This window comes from Scyliorhinus canicula, chromosome 4 (genome assembly GCF_902713615.1).
Source record: "Scyliorhinus canicula chromosome 4, sScyCan1.1, whole genome shotgun sequence".
NCBI lineage: Eukaryota > Metazoa > Chordata > Chondrichthyes > Carcharhiniformes > Scyliorhinidae > Scyliorhinus > Scyliorhinus canicula.
In genome coordinates, this window is record NC_052149.1 from 188,986,030 (window position 1) to 189,008,661 (window position 22,632).

Consider the following 22,632-nt stretch of genomic DNA (forward strand, 5'->3'; position numbering starts at 1 on the left):
GGAAAGCTCCCTTGAGGACTCATGCAGTCCCTCATGATGATGTCTTTCAATTGTCTGCATGTGATGTCTGCCTGTAAGACATATTTGAGTTCCTGGATTCTATGGGAGGAAAGCACCTCTATTGTAATGATGGTTTCTATGGTTTCTTCATGATTTGCCTGGTCTCTGGTGGGTAAGAAGACTCTGAAGAGGACATCAGCCAAGTACAGCTCCTTACCATGTTTGTAGAAAATGCTGAGATTGTGCCATTGCAGCTTTAGCATCATGTACTGAAGTTGTGCAAGCGCAGTGTGAGGAGTCCTTTTTAGGATAGTTATCAACGGCTGCTGGTCCATTTCAAAAGTTGTAGGATGACCATAAGTGAAGTTATGAAATTTCTGACAGGTGAAGACTAAAGCAAGGAGTTATTTTTCGATCTGTGCATAAGGTGTCTCAGTATCAGTGAGGCCCTTGAAGCAAAGGCTAATGTTCTGCCATCCTGGATGCAGACTGCAACGAGGAATTTGCTGATATATGTGCGGATGCTTGAATGTCAAAATATTCTAGCACCGGTGGGGCTGTGAGTGCCTGTCTGAGTCTGTTGAATAACACTATGTGGTTCTCTTGCCAGCACCATTCGACGTCCTGGGAAAAGTTGACAAAGAGGTCCAGTAACCTCACTGAAACAGGGAATGAACTTAGAAAGATAATTTGTCATACCAAGGAAGCGCTGTAAAGTCTGCTTGTCCACAGGAGTAACCATCTGTCATATAGCTTTGTCTTGCCTGGATCAGGTTTTACACCATCAGCAGTGAGTGAGTGACCCATTAAGGAATCTTCTTGACCCTGAATCTGCAGTTTGCAGGGTGTGATGAATGTTATCAGTAGCTGCTATAACGGTACCTTACCTTTAATGCATTGGCCCTTTAAGACCGGGCTTGGAACCCTGGAGGACTCTGCCTCTGGCTCCGCCCCCAGGAAACAGTATACAAGATAAGGCTCACTCAGGCAACATGTGATGAGCACACTTCTCGGCTGCTGTACAGTTCTCAGATGATTAAAGCCTTTGAATCATCTATCTTCTCTCCTGTGTCGTGATTGAGGGTATCTCACAAGGTTAAACTTCAGCTGTATGGTCCTGATTCTGTCGAGAACGTGACAAAGATGTGCATTATGTTCCTACACAGTCCGACCCCAAACCAGATCATCATTGACAATGATTTTTGCAAAGTTGGTCTGTAATGAGTTGCTTCATACCCCTTTCGAAGACCTCGCTTCCAGTGACGATCCCATAGGGCATATGGAAGAAAAATGATATGTCGCGTTCGGCGACAGGGCGGAGAATCAATTTTGGCACCAAAATCAGGAGCGGCACCTGTTTTTGAATTCTCAGCCCCCTGAAAAGCGCTATTCACCGCCTCAGGCCATTGCCTGGGGCCCGCAGCCCGATGCTCCGTCGCCGACTGGCCGAATTCCCGACAGCGTGGGACTCTCATGGTCCTAGCCATTCGAGAACCTCGCATGGCGGCTGCGGACTCAGCACGGGGCTGCCACAGTGGGGGGAGAGCCGATCCGCGGGCAGGGAGTGCTTCATTTGGGGCTGGGGGCTCTGCGGGCGGGCGGTCCGGGGTGTGCGAGTGGCCGATGGGGGGGGGGGGGGGGGGGGCACTACTTTGGCGGTCCAGGACCGCGGGCTGAGTCCGCTATGAGCACGGTGCGGCCGCTGCAGGCTGCTGTCATGTGCATGCGCGGCCTCTGAACCGGAAGTGATATCGGCAGCTGGAGCTGCAAGCTCTACGCCGGCTCCCTGCTAGCCCCCAGCAAAACGGAGAATCGGTGGCCTTTTGACGCCAGTTTTCCTGGCATAAAAGACCACAGTTTCCACGCCGGCGTGGGGACTTAGTCTCCAAAACAGAGAATCCAGCCCACATTTCGAATCAAGAAAGCTGAACACCTCAGCATTTGGCCTGCCTGCTGTCACCTGTTCCACTGTCTTCCTCGGGTCACATGCTCTGAGCAGTGCCTTGTTTAACTACACTGGGTCAATGCATACCCTGACCGTGTCATCTTTCTTTACCGTGGACAACATTGCTGAAATCCGTTCTGTGGCCTCGTTTATCGGAGCTATGACACAGTGTTGTCAACTGATGCTTCATGGTGATTGGTATTCTCTGCAAAGCCCAAACTGTTGGTCGTACCGAGTCATCTTGTCTCATGCAGTATATTACTGGTAGCTGACCAATGGCATCATACTTGAAGAGATCTTTGCATGCTCTCAGTTCTGGGACCTGGTGGTGTAAAGCATTCACCACTGGATCAAGTAGAATGAGCCCCATTGTAAAACTGTACCGAAGACCTAATAGTGACCTTGCTATCTGGTCAATTATATGAAACCTGAAACTGCCCTGTGTGTGACTACGCCTTCAGTGCGGTTGGTTTTCCACCATAAATCAGAAGGTCCATCTGAGTGCTGGGCTCTGCTGCTGCATATAGATCTAGTTCCCGTAACAATCGGCTGGACAATACGTTACACTTTGCTCCAGTGTCAATCTTTACCTTCAGTCTTGTATTACTGTAAATCATGCTGCGGGTGGTGAAGACCTCACCCTTTTCTGTGACAGTTGCTTTTTTTTAAATAAATTTAGATTACCCAATTGTTTTTTCCAATTAAGGGGCAATTTAGCATGGCCAATCCACCTACTCTGCACATTTTTGGGTTGTGGGGGCGAAACCCACGCAGACACGGGGAGAATGTGCAAACTCCACACGGACAGTGACCCAGAGCCGGGATCGAACCTGGGACCTCAGCGCCATGAGGCGGTTGTGCTAACCACTAGGCCACCGTGCTGCCCACAGTGACAGTTTCAACAGTCTGACAATAGTGTGTTGTTGGAGGATCTGTGGTTTCGCTACTTTGGTTGTGCTCCAGTTTGTTCACCATGCTGACACTCCTACCCCCCGGAAGACTGATTCACTGCCATGTTGTTGATGGCAAAGGAAGGCCCCTGCGCTTTCAATCTGCAGCATTTGGCGATTCCACTTACCACATTTGTTGCATTGTTTTACCATATGCAAAACATCTGTTATGAGGGTGATGGCCATGGCAGTTTGAGCAGGGTGGCCTTGTACTGTGAATCTCTTGTTTTTTTCTGACTGTTCATTTAACATGCTAATGGCTGTAACGTTAAATCTTTCTCTCACAGCAGCTGCTTGTGGATAAGATTGCTGTGGATCCCGCAGACTATTCAATCCCAGGCGAGCTGATCAGTCAGGGTGCCAAATGCACAAGATTTTCAATGTTGTATAACATAGTAATGATTCATCTGCTCTTTGGTTTGTTGAATAACAAATTAAATCCCTGCCAGTTGAGAATTATATTTTTGTTACCGGAAGACAAATATGTCCGAACATTTTTAGAATTATTTCAGGGTCTTCTTGTTCTACCTCCATCTGGAAAATAAATGACTTGAATTTCTCAAGGGTCTCAGGGCTTGCAACGTTTAATAAGGTATAAGCTTGTACCCTTTCTCGAGGGTCTCAGGGCTCGCAACGTTTAATAAGGTATAAGCTTGTACCCTTTCTCAAGGGTCTCAGGGCTCGCAACGTTTAATAAGGTATAAGCTTGTACCCTAATGCAGCACCGATCAAAACTGTCCTTAAACCTCAGTTCTTTCTGGTCACTCTTTCGTTTACCCCAGTTTTCTTTGTGCTTTTTGAAGTGCCCTGGAATGCTTTTCTATAATCATGGCACTATATAAATGGAAATTATGTGTAGTTCATGTGCCCAATGCATAAACGTATTCTGCAAGTATATAGTCCTTCAAGTGAATAACAACCATGTAATTTCTAATGCCCATTCTGTTATTCGTTCACAGATGGATAAAGTTTGAGGAAAAAGTAGAAGAAGGGGGTGAAAGATGGAGCAAACCCCATGTTACCACATTGCCCTTACACAGTTTGTTCGAATTACGTACCTGCATTGAAAGGGGAACACTTCTGTTTGATTTAGAAGCAAGCAATTTTAAAGACATTTTAGGTGATAATAAATGTTTTGTATTAAGCAACTGAGCACTAAATTATATTTACCGGTCAAGATAGCGCATTTTATATAATTATAAAATGAATTTTTAAAGAACTGAAGAGATAGTTTATATTGATAAGTCTGCTCTGTGGTATTTTGAGATAAAAGTGCACTTTCAGAACTTCAACACAGAATTGGTACTTTCTGTCTGAGAAGAACATTTGTCAGCCATGCAGCATTTAGCTGTGGATCTTGTTGCAAAAAGCAACACAACCTCCCGAGAGAAACACAACATCCTTCTGGACTCTTCCTCAGGTAGTGCAGGTTATGTTGTCTTCGGTGTGTAAACTCTGCTGACAGGAGGAGGAATCCTAATGGAATACCTTTTATTTGTTATCATTGTAGTAGCAGCTCTGATTCTTCCTTCTCCCTGGTGCTGATGATTCTCTTCTTCCACTTCCCACAGCAGAATTGCCATAGACCACCCAACAAGGAAATAGTGGCCGGGATTCTCCAAAAGCGCAGCTAAGTGTTGAGGCCGGCGTAAACACCGGAGTGTTTCATGCCGTCGTCAACGGGCCTCTCGGCCCAGCAGTTCCGTGATCTACAGGGGGCCAGCACGGCGCCGGAGTGCTCCACGTTGCTCCAGCTGCCGTACGCGGCCCAGCACTGTTGGATCTCGGGGTAAAAATCATAGAAAGTGGCCAGACACGTTAAGAAAGCGGTTAATAAATCATATTGGATCCTCGGCTTTATAAATAGGGCAGAGAGTACAGAAGCAAGGGAGTTATGGTGTACCTGTATAAAACCCTGATTGGGCCTCAGGTGGAATATTACGTCCATTCTGGGCACCACACTTTTGTAAGGATGTGAATGCACAGGAGAGTGTGCAGAATGGATTCATGAAAATACTTCCAGGGATAAGAAACTTGGATTATGTGGGAAGATTGGAAAGGCTTTGCAGTTCTCTTTGAAAAAGGGAAAAATTAAGAGGAGATTTGAAATCAGAAGAGGCCTGGACAGAATAGGTCAGGAGAAACTTTATGTTGACAGAAAGGCCATAAGCCAAGGGAAAATAATTGAAGGTGATTTGAAAAAGAAACAACAGCGACACGAGGAAAATCTTTTTTCATGCATAGGATCTGAAATCCTGCATTAAATCCAGACATCTCTCCATTATTTTTATCTGCCACTTGCCTGCCCATTCCACCAACCTGTCTAATTTTCTTTTGGGCCAGAATTATACATTGCTCAGGCAAGCGTGCGCCCGACCCAGAAGCATGTGAAATTGCGCAAGAAAACATTGGGGCGCAATGATGCGGTATTTTGGTTGGTGGGCACAAGGTTTTGGCTACCGCCCGCTGACCATTAATCGGCCAGTTAAGGGGATTAAAAGCCAATTGATTGGAATTTAACATTGATTTTTAGCTCGGTGCACATGCAACACGGGCAGGCAGCCATCCTGTTTTTTCACTTTTCTCATTCAAGGGTGGGATAAAAGGGGGTGGGAGCACTGTCTGTGTGAGTTGTGAGAAGTTCTGGTGAGAGTTTGCGATAGCGCCACAGTTGAAATTTCAGAACTTTTCTTCTGGTTTCTTGTGAGGTATTTGCTTTGTTAATCTTGTTCTGAGAACTCTTTTGTTCTGCTAATTCTTTTGGAGCATTTCTGCCTTCGATGCACAGGGCACTGTCATCTGAATTTCAGTAGATGGAGATTTAGTATTCCACTGGGAGACCTCCTCTGAGGGGAGAGGAAGCCAGGTGTCCACAGACAGCTATTGCTGGGTCCCCCCACACCCAGGGTGCTATAATCTGCACCCATATGGCCATCAAGACATTAGCAGGTCAGCCAGGTACCTTTGTGAATAGAATGGGTTACCACTCCATGAATATGTAGATAATATGTGACCACAGGACTCAGATTCTTCAAGTTTGTGCTTGATACCCAGTCAGTTCCCATGATGCATATGTACTGTGGCTCTCTCAGGTTCCAAGGCTGTCATAGCTTCAGCTCAGCTGGATGGTTGGTTGCTGGGTGACAAAGGGTATCTGTTGAAAAGGTGGCTCATGATGCCACTCCTGCACACTTGGACAGAGACAGAAGAGAGGTACAATCGGTGTCATGCCTCCACAAGGGCAGTGTTTGAGAGGACAATAGAGTTAATGAAGATGAGGTTCCGCTGCCTGGACCACTCTCGGGTGTGCCCTGTAATATCCTCCAGAGTGCGTTGTCACTGTTGCCTGTTACACTCTGCACAATCTGGCTCTGGCAAGGGGGGAGGCCCATTTGAGGATGAGGACACCGAGGCAGCTCCGCAAACCCCAGAGGAAGACTCCACAGATGGATCTGATGAGGAGCCTGTGCAGACAGAGGGTGAGAATGAGGAGGCAGCCTTGATGAACATTCAGGAAAGCACTGATTCAACACTCCTTCATCTAGGGTGTTAAGGCTTTCCCTCCATCTCAGTGCAAGGGCACCGTCTCCTTCACACTTATTTCTGACAATATAATGTCATGACCCCAATGTCACCTCCCAACCTCTGTAATGAAGTATGTTGCCCCTGCCATCCAATAAGGCAACAATCAGGTCTGCATCTATGGAAAAAGTGAAGGACATTCCAGTCACTGCAACACGATGCGTATTTATCTCCTTAGCAGACCTATAAACAAGGAACAGAACATAAAATGGTTGTCATAGTTACTCAGAAACCAAACATTAATTTGATTAAATTAACAAATGTCTCTCATGAAAATCCATCCTGTGCTCATGGAGTCTTACGCTTACACTTGTGAGTGTTACATCTTGATGCCCCTCACTCCCCTCATTGGCAGAAGCACTGGAGGCAGATCGCTGACTCTGCTGTCATGTTGGACCTGATTACCTTGGTGGTCATCCGCTGGCTGGCATGGCCTGAGCAGGCTCTGTCTGGGAGTGTGAAATCAGTAACACGGCTGGCCACTCCTCAGTTCTTACAGCCTCAGAAGATGCGATTGTCACTGGCAGAGGAGGGGCCGCCCTTTTCCAGAGCACCCTCCAGAGTGCAGAAACCTCTGATTCTGCTCCTGTAGCTGCCTCTCCATGACAGTCGCCACTTTCACAATGGAGGAGGTTGTGGACTCGGTGTTCAGGGTCAGTGCTTAAACTCCGTATGGACTCCTCCATGACAGATACCATGGCACATAGACACTCAGGTATTGCTGCTAGATTGTCCTGTGCATCCCACTGGGCATCCAGCATCTGCCACCTAATACAACTCTAGTATTTTGTCATCTACCTAGGATTCAACATGGTCCTGGTCTCTAGTAGTCGTCAGACTGCCGGTGGACACTCTCTGCCTCTGCCAGCTCCTCCAGTGAGTGTGATGTGCCCTCACCACTGTACACCCCAAACTGAGCTGACATGCTCTTGCCCACCAAAGCTCCTGTACCTGTGCTGGAATTTGGTGCAGAGAGCGGATATGACGCGAGTGCTTTACCTGGCGGTCCCTCCTGCGGTGTCAATGGGGTGCTCTCTGTGTCACTGAAGATAGGGCATCTGAGGGAGAAACTGATTATGTCATTAAGAACTTCCTCACTAAGTGTCTGTGCATGCAAGACGATAGATAGCTTGCCTCACTGAGGCACTGAGACTGGCCAAGCTATGGGAACTCTGGATTTTCCCTTCTCACTGGGGTTGCAACAAACCAGTCCTTTCTGCACATTTCTGCAGTTGCTCATTTGCCCACTAAACTCTTACCGCCCTCTGACACTCCTGCCTCTTAGACACCGAAGGATCGTGCTCGCCTCCCAAGTCCAGGGTGTCCATCTCAAAACGTGGACAGGATCACGATGTTGGGCACGCCATCACCCATTTGGTGCGCGTTCCAGCGAGTTATAACTTCTCTTCTGAATGCAAAAAAGTGAATTCATTATTCCAGCTGCGATTACTATGCCATTCCAACTTCACAGGCCTTCCCCCAGGAGAACCAGCTTCAGGTGACGGTCAGATTAAGATTCCTCACCCTTTGTGGTGACTGTCCCTTTAAGGGCAACACAGCAGGGTAAAGGCGACCTGGCTTGTGGGACCAATGGGGACTCAGAGAAGGGAACCCCAGGGGAAGGAGTCCTCTTCGGCAGGAGACAGGTAGGGAGCTAGCTGCAGCCATGTGGCTGTTGTACAATTCCTATTAATAAATCCACTTGTGTTTCTGATGGAGTCTGTGAAAGTGCATCATTACATCTGGCGACGAGGATGAAATTATTATGGCACTGCCTCTGGTCCAACACCTGTGAGTATCTTGTTTTAATCAAAGTCTGAAAATAAAGTACAGACTAGAATGCCTCTCTTTAGGCGAATAGACCCATTTGAGATATTGTCAGACCCTGAGTAATGTAGAATCAGACAAGATGGACAGTTATGAGGCTCAGAGCATCGAAGAAACTGGAAGACAGACAGAAAAGCAAACCTGTAAAATTGGCCAGCAGACTCAAAGAATTAAAAAAGAAACGTACAGAGTAAAAATAGAGAAGATGGCCATATGGAGCTGGCAGCTAGAAGTGATGTGGCTTCAAATCAAATTTAAAAAGAAGAAATTTTGATAAAAGACAGTAAATTGCTGCACTCAAAATAAGTTCAAAAGCTTTAAAAACAGCTGGTGCTCAGAAGCAATGCTGCAGCTGTAAGAGTAAACAAAAAAGAAACAGTTTGAGACACTACTTAAATTGATACATTTGTTGCAAATTACACCTGCAAAGGGAAGCCAACTGCATCTGAGCAGCCACCGACTGTGTGGGGAAAAAAAGGATTACTGCAGTCTTAAATCAGCAATACCCTTAAAGAGGTAATACATTTGAAGTGGCAATGCACTTAAAAAGCAGCAACCAGAGAAGGAACAGACGGCTATGGACAGGAAGATTAGAGAGACCTTAAAGTGGCAACGGAATACTTCAGAGGAGGCAAGACCCCAGAAAATGGGCACTGAAAGACCCCAGAAGGAGGGTAATGAGAGACCCAGAAGCCGATTGCTTTTGTGTTTGTAATGAAGCCTGTGAAAGTGCATCATTACACCCTTCCCTACACGGTGAGCGATCGAACTCCCATCCTTGGCATACACAGGGATATGTGCCCTTTGCCACTATGCATCTTTCACCCCTGAATGTCGCTCTCCTCCAATCTATACTCAGCTCCATGCCAAGTTGGTACTTATCCTTGTGGAATGCAGATGATCATTGATTCACCTGTGCAGCCACATCCATCCAGGTCTTCTTTGTCTAATGGGGTGGCCCCCTCTTGTCATCCCGCGGCATAAGTATTTCACGCTGGACACTCAGTGCTTCCACTACAATGTGCAGACTGTCACCTGTGAATTATGGGGCTGAGTGCCCACCAGCACTGGCAGTCCACCTACCGTGCCCACCAGGTGTTGGGCCATCACTTGCGCAAATTCCTCCACTCTCTCGTCGACAGCTCCATGAGGCTCCTCCCAAATCCTGGCAGCCTTCAGGTATCTGGCTGGGCTCATTTTATAACCGCCTCAGGATCACCATTAGACTCAGGACCCGCCAAACTCCTGCCCCTGCTGGCAGCACTGTACCAACGTCTGGCTGTGTTTCATGCTGGTCAGCCAGCATGAAATTAGCATCGCTCGCAGGTGGAAGCAGAAACTGTAGCTACTTCTAGGCCTGCCAATAACACCCGCTCAACGAGCATAAAATTCAGGCCTTGAAGTCTATCTTTGTCCTGCTTAGAGTTCACAATACTAAGTTTTATGGCATCCCCAAATTTTGAAATTATGCCCTTTGCATCCAAGGCTAGGTCATTAATGTATATCAAGAAACGTAGGGGTCCTAACACTGACCCCTGTGCTTTCCCACTAATATACCTTCCTCCAGTGCGAAAACAACCATTCACCACTATTTTATTTTCTGTCATTTCTGTCACACAGCCAATTTCATATCCATGCCGCTACTGTCCTTTTTATTGCTGGACTGCGATTTTTTTGATAATTGTGTTACAGAACACTTCGTCAAATATTTTTGGAAGCCCATGTACACCATATCAACTGCATTACCCTCATCAGCCCTCTGACATCTCATCAAAAAACTGAAGTGAGTTAGTTGCACAGGGTTTGTCCTTAACAAATCTGTGTTGGTTTTCCTTAATTAATAAATACTTGGCCAAGCGATTGCTGGAACAAATTAAGTTCCCCACCACTGACCCTGTCATTGCTGGGTTTATACTTACACCCTTTTTTGATCAAAGATGTGACATTTGTAATTCTTCAGTCGTCAGGCACAATCCTGTTTCTCAGGAGGTTTAGTGCCGCCATAATTTCCACACTTATTTTCCTTGTTATCCTTGGCTGCATCAAATCTGATCCTGATGACTCATACCTGAACACATTATGGCCGGGATTCTCCGACCCTTGGTCGGGGGAGGGGATGTGATTCATGCGACGCCGCTCCGAAGCCGCTCTGCCAATTCTCTGGTGACCAGAGAATCAGTGCCATTGGCGCCGGTGCGGCACCGAGCGGCCCACCCCGGCAATTCTCCGCGCGCGTTGGGCCGAGTGGCCACCGAAATAGGCCGAGTCCTGCCGGTGCTGTTCACGTGTGGGCCTACCCGGAGGGACCTCGTCATTCATCCTGCGGGGGGGGGGGGGCCTGGTGGGTGGGGGGAAATGGGGGATCCGACCCTGGGGTGGGGGGGGGGTCGGCTCGCAATTGGGACCTAATAATCGGCGGTCCGGCTTCTCCTGGTGGGGGCCTATTTTACTCCGCGCCAGGCCCCTATAGCTGTCCGCCATGTTGCGTCTGGGTCGGCGCGGAGAAGGCAACTAGCGCGCATGTGCGAGATTGCAGCGGTCGTAACGCGCATGCGTGAATTCGTGACAGTCGCAGCACGCATGCACACACGCGCGATGTCCGTTTGACGCCGGTATCGGCAGCTGCGTGAGTCGCTTTAGTGCCGTGCTGACGTCCTGTGAGGTGCAGGATTGCTGATCCTGGAGGCCTGTTGACGCAGTCGTAAAACGCGACGTTAAACAGTATTATCAAGTGGCACTTGCTTTGCTTACTGACATTCAGTTTGGGTTCCGCCAGGTACACTCAGTTCCTGAACTCATTACAGCCTTGGTTCAAACATGGACAGAAGATGAGAGTGATTGCCCCCGATACCCGATATGGCATCAAGGAGTCCTAACAAAACTGGAGTCGATGTGAACCAGGGAGAAAACTCTCCGCTGGTTGGAGTTATAACGAGAACCAAGGATAGTTGTAGTTGTCGGAAATCAATCATCTCAGTTCCAGGGCATTTAAAAAAAATATTTCATGGGATATGGGCATCAATGGCAAGGCCAGCATTAATTGGCCATCTTGGCCATTTCAGAGGGCATTTAAGAGTCAATCACATTGCTGTTGGCCTGGAGCCACATGTAGGCCAGACAAGGTAAGGATGGCAGACTTCCTTCCATGAAGGCCCTTAATGAACCCAATGGGTTTTTATGACAATATGCAATGGTTCCATGATTATTATTAGACCCTTAATTCCATATTTATAAAATATTGAATTCAAATTTTACCATCTGTCGTGGTGCAATTTGAACCCAGTACCAAGCGTCCCCAAAGCATTACCTGGGTCTCTGAATTAGTGTTCCATTGACAATACCACTACATCACCCCACTGCAGGAGTTCCTCAGGGTGGTATCTTAGGCCCAATCATCTTCAGCTGTTTCATCAATGACCTTCCTTCCATCGTAAGGTCAGCAGTGGGGATGTTTGCTGATGATTGCACAATGTTCAGCATGATTCGCGACTCCTCAGATTCTAAAGCAGTCCAGGTGTAAATGCAGCAAGACCTGGACAACATCCAGGCTTGGGCTGACAAGTGGCAAATAACATTCACGCCATACACGAGTGAGGCATTGCCAATCTCCAACAACAGACAATCTAACCATCGCCCCTTGACATTCAATGACATTATCATTGCCAGATCCCCCACTATCAACATCCTGTGGTTTACCACTGACCAGAAACTGAACTGGACTAGTCATATAAATACTCTGGCTACAAGTGCAGGTGAGTAACTCACCTCCCGACTTCCCAAAGCCTGTTAACCATCAACAAGACCACAAGTCATAGAATCATAGAATTTACAGAGCAGAAGGAGGCCATTTGGCCCATCGAGTCTGTACCAACCCTTGGAAAGAGAACCCTACTTAAGCCCACACTTCCACCCTATCCCCGTAACCCAGTAACCCCACTTCACCTTTTTGGACGCGAAGGGCAATTTAGCATGGCCAATCCACCTTACCCGCACATCTTTGTACTGTGGGAGAAAACCGGAGCACCCAGAGGAAAGCCACGCAGATATGGGGAGAATGTGCAGACTCTGCACAGACAGTGACCCAAGCTGGGAATCGAACCTTGGACCCTCGAGCTATGAAGCAACCGTGCTAACCACTGTGCTACCGTGCTGCCCAAGTCAGGAATGTGTTGACTCTCCACTTGCCTGGATGAGTGCAGTTCCAACAATGCTCAAGAAGCTTGACACCATCCAGGTCAAAGCAGCCCGCTTGATTGGCACCCCATCTACAAACATTCACTCCCTTCGCTACCAATGCACAGTGGCAGCAGTGTGTAACCTCTATAGGATGCACCACAAAAACTCACCAAGGCTTATGAGATAGCCCTTTCCAAACCATGAACACTAGCATCTAGAAGGACAAGGGCAACAGACACATGGGAACACTACCTACTGGAAGTTCTCCTCTGAGTCACTCACTATACTGACTTGAAAATATATCATTATTCCATCATGGTCGCTGGGTCAAAATCCTGGAACTCCCTCCCCCACAGCATTTTGGGTGTACCAACACCACATGGACTGCAGCAATTCAAGAAAGTTCACTGCCACTTTCTCAAGGGCAATTAAATGCTGGCCTAGCCAGTGGGCAATAAATGCTGGCCTAGCCAGTGATACCCACATCCCATGAATGAATAAATAGAAAGATCAGTAAAACTATACTGGATGCTTACAGTCATCTAGTCAATCACGAGTCCCTCTAGTGAAGGAAATTTGCCATCATCATGGCGACAGCATTTAATGCATGTACTGGGGTTCTCGCCACAGGCTGGAGAACCAGCAAGAGTCTTGTGTCCCCTCCTTTGAAGAAGACCGGCCTTATTACGATTCAATTAAGCACTTAAGTGGACAGTGGTCTGCCTTTGCTGAAACCAAAGACCACAAGGCAGAAACTCTGTCCCATGAGAGCTGCTGGCCAGAAGGTGGCAGTTGTGCATTGAGGGCAGTGCCAACAGGAGTGATAGTCCGCACCTACCGGTCGCCTAGGATGGCTGAGGGATCCCAGGCAAGCGAGGGCCGGCTGTGTACCAATGGGGAAGGGGGGTTCAGCTGCAAGGGCAGAAGAGTGGCTCTCAGCGGACCTCTCCTTCCTGAGCCAGGTCCCTCGATCAGGAACTTAGTGCCCAATGAGTGACCCACCCTGGGAGCTTGTAAGGCTTCCCACATGGCAAGTCCTCCATCTGCCGCCTGTTGAATATCAGGGGTCATGGGATGAGGCCCGTAGCAAGCACTATTTGCCATCTTAAGCATCTCAATTGTTGGTGGGATGGTGAGGCTGTCTAGGAACCTTCCTGTCCTAGATTAAAGCAAGGCAAAGGTGACAGGGACTCCATTTGCCAATCTCCTGCCTGATTAAATGTTCCCGTACCCTTCAACCCAGCCTCCAAACCTACCTCTCAGGATATGTGATTGAATTCCACCCGCTGTGTGTGAGAATATGGAATAAGAGAGGAACAGATTCAGCTGTGATGCCAATGAACACTGAGTGATCTATGGACTTCACTTTCTTGGCTCACCTGTGCAAAATAGCATTTGGACAATCTACCAGATTGATAATCCATGTGAAACCATATTGTAAGAAATGTCAGGCTTCAGGAGTGAAGATAGGAGTAGAAAATAAATAATTTTTGATAATTCTTGGGCACATTCATTCAGCATCAAATTCTGTACCAGGTTTAACCATTACAATTTATTTGATTTCAGAGACAGTAGTTAACAATGAAATTACAAATGGAAACCTTAAAACTGTGCTCAAGGAAAAGGTCATGTACGTCCTTCTCAGGAATCATAGACACCACATTAAAAAATCCAGAATGCAGACCATGGTCGATCTATGGAGGAGTGTTTCCTGTGCAAGTAAGTCATTAATTTAAGCCATTCTGTGCTAATATACTTTTTTGTCATTTATTCATGGAATGTGGATGTTGCTGGCTAGGTCAGCATTTATGGCCCATTCCCAAATGCCCTTGAGAAGGTGGTGGTGAATTGCCTTCTTGAACCGCTGCAGTCCCTCTGGTGCACGTACACCCACACTGTTGTAAGGAAAGGAAGTTCCAGCATTTTGACCCAGCAACAGTGAAGGGCCGGTGATATAGTTCCAAGTCAGGGTGATGTGTGGCTTGGAAGGGGGAACTTGCAGGTGGCGATTTTCTTATGCATCTTTGGCCCTTGTCCTTCTGGGTGGTAGAAGTAGTGAGCTTGGTAGGTGCTGTCCAAGGAGCCCTGGTGAGTTTCTGGTGTGCATCGTTTAGATGGTATAGACCGCTGCCAGTGTATGTTGGTGGTGAACTGAAAATTCAAGGTGGTGGATGGGGTGCCAATCAAACAGGCTGCTGTTGAGCTTCTGGAGTGTTGTTGGAGCAGCACTCCTCCAGACCAGTGGAGAGTATTCTACCACACTCCTGACTTGTGCCTTGTGGCCAGGCTTTGGGATGTCAGGAGGTGAGTTACTGTCTGTGGAATTCCCAGTCTCTGATCTGCTCTTGTAGCCACAGTATTTACGTGGCTAGTCGAGTTCAGTTTCTGGTCAATGTTAACCCCACCAAGGATGTAGATGGTGCAGCATCCTGTGATAGTAATGCCATTGAATGTCAAGGGGAAACAGTTGGATTCTCTCCCGTTGGCGATGGTCATTGCCTAACATGAATGTTACAACATTAGTAGTTTATGTATTGACTCATTTTAGGTCCTTTGCAGCTTTTAACACCTGACTCAAGGGTAACAAAGGGATTTTTCCCTGGCTTTGTGCTAGTGTTGTCCAAGCAGCTCTAATTATTCCGAAAAGGAGAAGATTGTTTTTATTCCAGCTCTGACCATATTTTTCTGCTTTCCCATGGTCTAACAGTTGTTGCCAGCTTCTGGTACCTTCCTTCGCGGCTGTGTGAATGGTCCTGAGACTTCAATTATGGTGGAGGCATTAGCCTGTGCTTTGCGCTTCCCCTGTAGCGTTGGGAGGGTGCTGATTACAGAACAGGACCCCTTGAAGTGTCCATAGTCTTCAGTACATTAACTGCAAGTCTTTATTAATAAGTGGAAATATTTACACATGCCCAGTATAGGCTACAAGCCAGGACCTATCTCCATACTTAGGTCTTCGCCAGTCGCTGCTCAACACCACATTTACCCCTGAGTCGTCTCGTGTGCTTCCTTATATCATTGTGTGGGCGGTACTGAACTCAGTCCCTCATTAACCCTATATGTGCCAGACTCTTGTGAGGTAAGGCAAGTAATGTAGCAAAGATCAAGAACTTGGGTCTGGATTCTCCGCTCCCCGGTGGCAAAATCGTGTTCAGCGACAGGGCGACGAATCCATTTTGGCGCCGAAATTGGAAGCGGCGCAGGTTTTCAAATTCCCCGCCCCCCGAAAATCGGCGTACTCATGGAGTACACCACGCTGAGTATCCACTGCCTCAGGCCATTGCCTGAGGCCTGCCCCGTGATGCTTCATCCCCGACCGGCCGAATTCCCAACGGCATGGTTCTCTCATGGTCCCACCATCCAGGATTCTCACGTGGCGGCTGCGGATTCAGTCCGGGGCTTCCACAGCCGGGAGAGGGCTGATCGGCAGACTGCGGGGGCTTCATTCGGGGCTGGGGGCAATGAGCGGGGCATTATGGGGTGCACGAACGGCCGATGCGGAGCATTATTTTACAGTTCCAGGTCCTCAGGCTGAGTCCGCCATGGAGCACGGTGCGGCCGCCAGAGCAGCCTCTGTCCCGGAAGTGCTGGGGGCCGTAACGGCAGCTAGAGCTGCGAGCTCTATGACGGCTGCCCACTAGTCCCCAGCAAAATGGGGAATCTGTGGCTCTTTGATGCCAATTATCCTATTGTGCCACCCTGTTCCAGGTACTAACGCAAGACGCACCATTGTCAGGGGGGTGGAACTCGGGAGAGCTGGTGGCCACTGTCACCACTCCGGAGGTGCCCATAGGGTGCTCGGGGTCACCTAGGGATGGAGGGCTAGCTGGATTGAGCCCTGGCTGCTCCTCAGTCCGCTGGTTCATGAGTGGAAGTGTCCAAGGCGTGGCTCAGTCAATGACCGGGACATGCCCCAGAAATGCCCAGCTGTGACTGGCACACCTCCCTCAGCAACTGGGACATGCTCGGAGTGCCTTGGCAATGCCCACCTGAGACTGGGCCATGTCCCGCAGCACTTCATCAAGGTCCACCTGGGACTGGGACACATCCCCCAGCAATTGGGACATGCTGTCGAAGCGCTCTGCCATGGCTGCCACTGACTGAGCCACTTCTTGGACACCTCTACTCATGCTGCTGACGTCGTGCTCCAGGCTCTCCACTGTGGTCGCCACCATAGCAGTGTTAGCCTCCTTGCCACGCATCGTTGGCACCACGTCCTGCGCACATAGCCTCCGGGACTCCTCCAATCAGCTATGGACCGCTGGAGTGTCGCTGACATCCCCCATCTGAATCTCTCGGCCACATCCAAGTGCCTGCATCATCTCCGGGTAAACCTGGTCCAGAGGCTCAGCATCTGACTGGGTCCCAGCTGGGCCCTGGGATCCAGCAGACCTCCAACTGCTGCCTCGCCTCAACATTCCTGTCTCCATCTGATGTGCATCAGGAACTTTGAGATGTTCGCCAGAATGTGTCCCAGAAGCCTGACCACTATTGTTGCCCACCGAGATGTGTGTCTGTGTGTGGTGGAGGGTGGGGGTGACAGATATGCCACAAATACGATGGTCACCTAGGAGCTCTCCTCTGAGGTTTTCTCATGGGAGACCAGTGGGCGGCGGCTGGGGGGGGGGGGGGGGGGGGGCTGGACACCCCCCTGGATGGGCCTTCACCGTCGATTGAAGATCCTGCGGGAGAATGAACATGTGGTCAGTGCGAGGGTTGGGTCAGTCTTTAGTTCGCCACTTTGAAACCCATGACCACTACCGTCTCGGAGGACAAGGACAGCAGATACATGGGATCACCAGCACTGGAGGTGTTTTGAAAATATATTGCCATTCCTTCACTGTTACTGGTTCAAAATCCTGGAAATCCTGACCTTATAGCACAGTAGGTGTCTCTACACCACATGGACTGCAGTGGTTCAAGAAGGCAGCTCAGCACCGCCTTCTCAAGGGCAATTAGGGATGGACAACAAATGCTGGCCGAGCCAGCAAAGCCCCACATCCCGTAAAAAATGAATTAAAAGAAAAATGTTTATCTTCTCTTCCTTATCCTTTGTTTTGTGTGGTGACCAATATTGCACATAGTTTTCCAACTGAGCTTGAACTGGTACATGATAATATGCCAAACTATGGGAATTATCATGGCTATGTATGACAACATGCTCTTTGTTCTTTTAATTGTTTTTCCTGATAAAATATGTAATGATATGTGTATAGGCAAGCTAGTGAAGGGTTAATTAATACATCTCTGTGTAACTCAAACACTAAAGGGCGTCATCATTTCTCGGTATATGAATCAGACCTCAGGGAATGCTGGGTAGTTAGCAAAGGAGAAAGACTGAGAACAGCATGAGGAGTAGATTAGATTAGAGAGAGTTAACACAAGGATATTATTAGTGACTACTAGATTATTGATTACTGCTAGACAGATTCAATATTATTTTATTATTACAGCTCAGTAGTGTGTGCGAACTTCATTTAATTAATCGTTTGACAATAAATTAGTTTTATTTCACTCTAATGATTGGTGGATTCTTTGTCATCAACTCAGCAGACCATTCTGGATCAAAAGACAAAGAACAATGACATAGTACCACCAAGGATAATATAACAAAATATACTTAAGTAACAATTCCATATTGGAACATAGAAACTAGAAGCAGGAGTAGGCCTTTCATTCCTTCGAGCCTGCACCATCATTCAATAAGATTATGGTTGATCCCTGAGCTCAATGCCATATCCCCGCTTTCTCCCCATACCACATTGATGCCATTAAAATCTAAAAGATTATCTATCTCTCTGTTTAATTCATTTAGTGATTTATCCTCCACAGCCTTCTGTGATGGAGAATTCCACAGATTCACCATCTTTTGAGTGAAGAAACCTTTCCTTAATGTCAGCCCTAAATGGTCTAACCCGTATCCTGAGACTGTGTACCTGGTTCTAGATTCCCCAACCAGGGAAAACATTCTCCTTGCATCTAGTCTGTCCACCCCTGTTAGAATTTTACACGTATCAATCAGGTCTCCTCTCATCCTTCTAAACTCTAGTGAAAACAATTCCAGTCGAACCAATCTACATAGATATTACATAGAATTTACAGTGCAGAAGGAGGCCATTCGGCCCATCGAGTCTTTTCCCAGGATAGAGGGGTCAATTACGAGGGGGCATATGTTTAAGGTGCGAGGGGCAAGGTTTAGAGGAGATTTCCGAGGCAAGTTTTTTTACACAGAGGGTAGTGGGTGCCTGGAACTCGCTGCAGGAGGAGGTGGTGGAAGCAGGGACGATAGTGACGTTTAAGGGGCATCTTGACAAATACACGAATAGGATGGGAATAGAGGGATACGGACCCCGTGGTCCGTGGAGAAGTGGAGAAAATATTAGTTTAGATGGGCAGCATGGTTGGCGTAGGCTTGAAGGGCCGAAGGGCCTGTTCCTGTGCTGTATTTTTCTTTGTTCTTTGTTCTATACCATTTGCCTTTCTAATTGCTTGTTGTACCTGCCTCTCCACTTTGATTGACAGGTGTACAAGGACACCCAGATCTCTATATGCATCCACACTTCCCAATGTATCACCATTTAAAAAATACTCTTCCTTTCTGTCTTTCACACCGAAGTTTATGACTTCACATTCAGCCATGTTATACTGTATGTGTTCATTCACTTACTCAACCTATATAAATTACCTTGAGGCCTCCTTGCATCCGCCTCACAACTTACAAATCTGCCCAGTTTTGTGTCGTCAGCAAACTTGGAAATGTTGCATTTCGTTCCCTCGTCCAAGTCATTTATATATATATCATGAATAGTTGGGGCCCCAAGCACTGGCCCCTGCGGTATCCTACTAGTCACTGTCTGCCATTCTAAAAAAGACCCATTTATTCCCATACTGTTCCCTGTCTGTCAACCAAGTCTCAGGTTAAAGTCCTGGTGTTGTAAGACTTCTTACTGTGCTCACCCCAATCCAACGCCGGCATCTCCACATCATCCCAATATATTACATCCTATCTCTTGTGCTTTAAGTTTACCCACTAACCTCTTATTGACTTATCAAAAGCCTTCTGAAATTCCAAATACACCACAGCCACTGGTTCTCCCTTATCTATTCTACACAGTACATTTTCAAAATGTAGGGAGGGAGACAAACATAAAATTTCTTATATCTGTGGTTGGTGGTGCACTGCCAATGGAATATTTCCATGTACATAGATCCCTGAAAGTTGCCACCCAGGTTGATAGGGTTGTGAAGAAGGCCTATGGTGTGTTGGCCTTTATTGGTAGAGGGATTGAGTTCCGGAGCCATGAGGTCATGTTGCAGTTGTACAAAACTCTAGTACGGCCGCATTTGGAGTATTGCGTACAGTTCTGGTCGCCTCATTATAGGAAGGACGTGGAAGCTTTGGAACGGGTGCAGAGGAGATTTACCAGGATGTTGCCTGGTATGGAGGGAAAATCTTATGAGGAAAGGCTGATGGACTTGAGGTTGTTTTCGTTAGAGAGAAGAAGGTTAAGAGGTGACTTAATAGAGGCATACAAAATGATCAGAGGGTTAGATAGGGTGGACAGCGAGAGCCTTCTCCGCAGATGGAGGTGGCTAGCACGAGGGGACATAGCCTTAAATTGAGGGGTAATAGATATAGGACAGAGGTCAGAGGTGGGTTTTTTACGCAAAGAGTGGTGAGGCCGTGGAATGCCCTACCTGCAACAGTAGTGAACACACCAACATTGAGGGCATTTAAAAATTTATTGGATAGGCATATGGATGATAAGGGCATAATGTAGGTTAGATGGCCTTTAGATTTTTTCCATGTCGGTGCAACATCGAGGGTCGAAGGGCCTGTACTGCGCTGTATCGTTCTATGTTCTATGTTCTATGGTCATGCAGAATCTTCTCCTGATGTTACCTTTGTGCACAGCATTAAGGTTCAATGCCATGATTTCCCATGTCTCAGAATACAGCTACAAAATCCAGAATTGAACCTTTGCCATATGTTCAATTGTGTACTAAATCAGAAAATGCTGTCTTGATTTACCAATGAATGTTTGGCTTTTCCTCTCTGATAAACGTCCCTTGTAAATGCAATGCAACTGAATCTATATACTTAAAGAACAGTGCATATATCATTTAATGCTGACCTACAGAAAACATGTTTGCATACAAAACCACTATTGATGTCTCAGTTAACGTTAAAGAAACTGTTCAGCTGGGTGTCATGTGTCAATCAGAAATGTCATTAAAATATTTCCAGGATTTATAAAGAAATGAAAACTATATTTTGGTAAAATATTTTACTTTTCTATTCAGATAAATCAGCTCCTTTGAATTATAACACAACTGCAGACTTCACCAATGACATTTCAGTAAACCCTCTCCAGGAACAGGTAAGTCTGTGGTTATTTTTGAAATTAACATGGTGTAAAGTTTCTTCATGAGCTCTTGCTTTCCAATCACAAACCTTTCAGTGGAGAGTACAGTTATTTTAGAGTTTAAGTAACAATCCAAAATATGTGATTTTAATTTTTAATAACATAACACTATTTACATAATAATGGTTACAATATTAAATATTTTTGGGTAATATCTTCTGTGATATAGTGGAGACGTTCTTACATTCAATGCAGGAAGACCCAGGGGAGAGACTTGAAGGAAACACAATGAAGTCCTGCTGTTCATAAGGGTCTTACAGAACCACACAAATGGTGAAATCGCCAACAATGAACATACTTTCAACACCAGGTCAAAGTCCAACACCAGGTTAAAGTCCAACAGGTTTGTTTCAAATCACTAGCTTTCGGAGCACTGCTCCTTCCTCAGGTGAATGCAGCAGTGAAGGAGCAGTGCTCTGAAAGCTAGTGATTTGAAACAAACCTGTTGGACTTTAACCTGGTGTTGTCAGACCTCTTACTGTGTTCACCCCTGTCCAACACCAGCATCTCCACATCATACTTTCCAACGGGAGTCAATTAGATAGGCTCCAGCCAATCATAAAATTTAAATGGAAAAAGGATCAAAGGCGATAAATGCTTTTTGAGAAAATTAAAGATCAACTTACTGAAGAAATTGGTTAATAAAACAAGAAAAATATAAAAATTTGAAACACTTACATGAGAAAGGAGATGGACTTCGAATTAGGCTGCAGGGAGCCCCTGCTGCCAGAGCCATAGGGATGGAGGTGGGGAAGAGGCTAGCTGCAGAAAGCAGGCCATGGGCACCTTCCTTTCTTTTAAAAAAACCTTTATTTTTCTTTTTTTTTTAGCATTTTCTAAAAATTGCTTAGAATTTTTATTTTTAAAGTGAATTTGGGCCCGAAATGAGTGAACTGGTGTACGACGACTTTTGCGAAGATAAGCAAATTTGCAAAAGAGGAAGTTGCAAACAGCGGGACTTGACTACTCATAGAAGCTGCAACACAGAAACTAGCTATTAGACCCAATCTGTCCTTATGGACTTTTACCCCTGGACCCCTATCCCCATGAACAAATAGTTGCTAATCACATCCATCCACCTGTTCCCATATTCCATTGCCCTCTTCTCCTTCATCAATCTAACCTTGAATGTTGACATGGTTTTTGCCCTGCACCAACATTAAAATGAAATTCCACAGCCTGATTTCCTTTTCGTTTTATACATTTACAGTACCCAATTATTTTTTTTCAATCAAGGGACAATGTAGCATGGCACATCTTTGAGTTGTGGGAGTGAGACCCATGGAGAATGTGCAAACTCCACACGGACAGTGACCCAGAGCCGGGCTTGAACCCGGGTCCTCGGCGGCGTGACGCAGCAGTGCTAATCACTGTGCCACCGTGCCACCCTCCACAGCCTCAACTCTGTGTTCCTCACAAGTTTCTCCTTCTTGCTGCTCGATGGCCTTTTATCTTTCTTGATTCCTTAACTACAGGAAACAGTCTTTCTGCCTACCATGGGGATCCTTTGATAATATTAAACATTTCACCCTCTAACCTGCGTTGTTCCCTCATATTTCAATTCCAAATGAATTTGTGTTGTACAATCTTGAAGGAAATCAGCTATTTCTGATCGGTAAAGACCACTTTAATGTAAATATTAAAGCCCAGTCTTAAAACTCATTTCAAAAAGGATTTAACCTGAGGTCATGACAAAATACATAGCTTGCAAGAACAGAGGCAAAGA

General features: G+C 46.7%; 1 protein-coding gene across 1 annotated transcript in view; it reads left to right on the forward strand.

The window, feature by feature from the left end:
- LOC119965240 (electrogenic sodium bicarbonate cotransporter 1-like) overlaps positions 1-22,632 on the forward strand; it is a 133,378-nt gene that overhangs the window by 9,642 nt on the left and 101,104 nt on the right. The window contains exons 2-4 of the mRNA XM_038795713.1: positions 3,855-4,015; positions 14,047-14,199; positions 20,785-20,861. Of these exons, the coding sequence (XP_038651641.1) occupies positions 3,855-4,015; positions 14,047-14,199; positions 20,785-20,861 (391 nt within the window). The remainder of the gene's footprint in view (positions 1-3,854; positions 4,016-14,046; positions 14,200-20,784; positions 20,862-22,632) is intronic.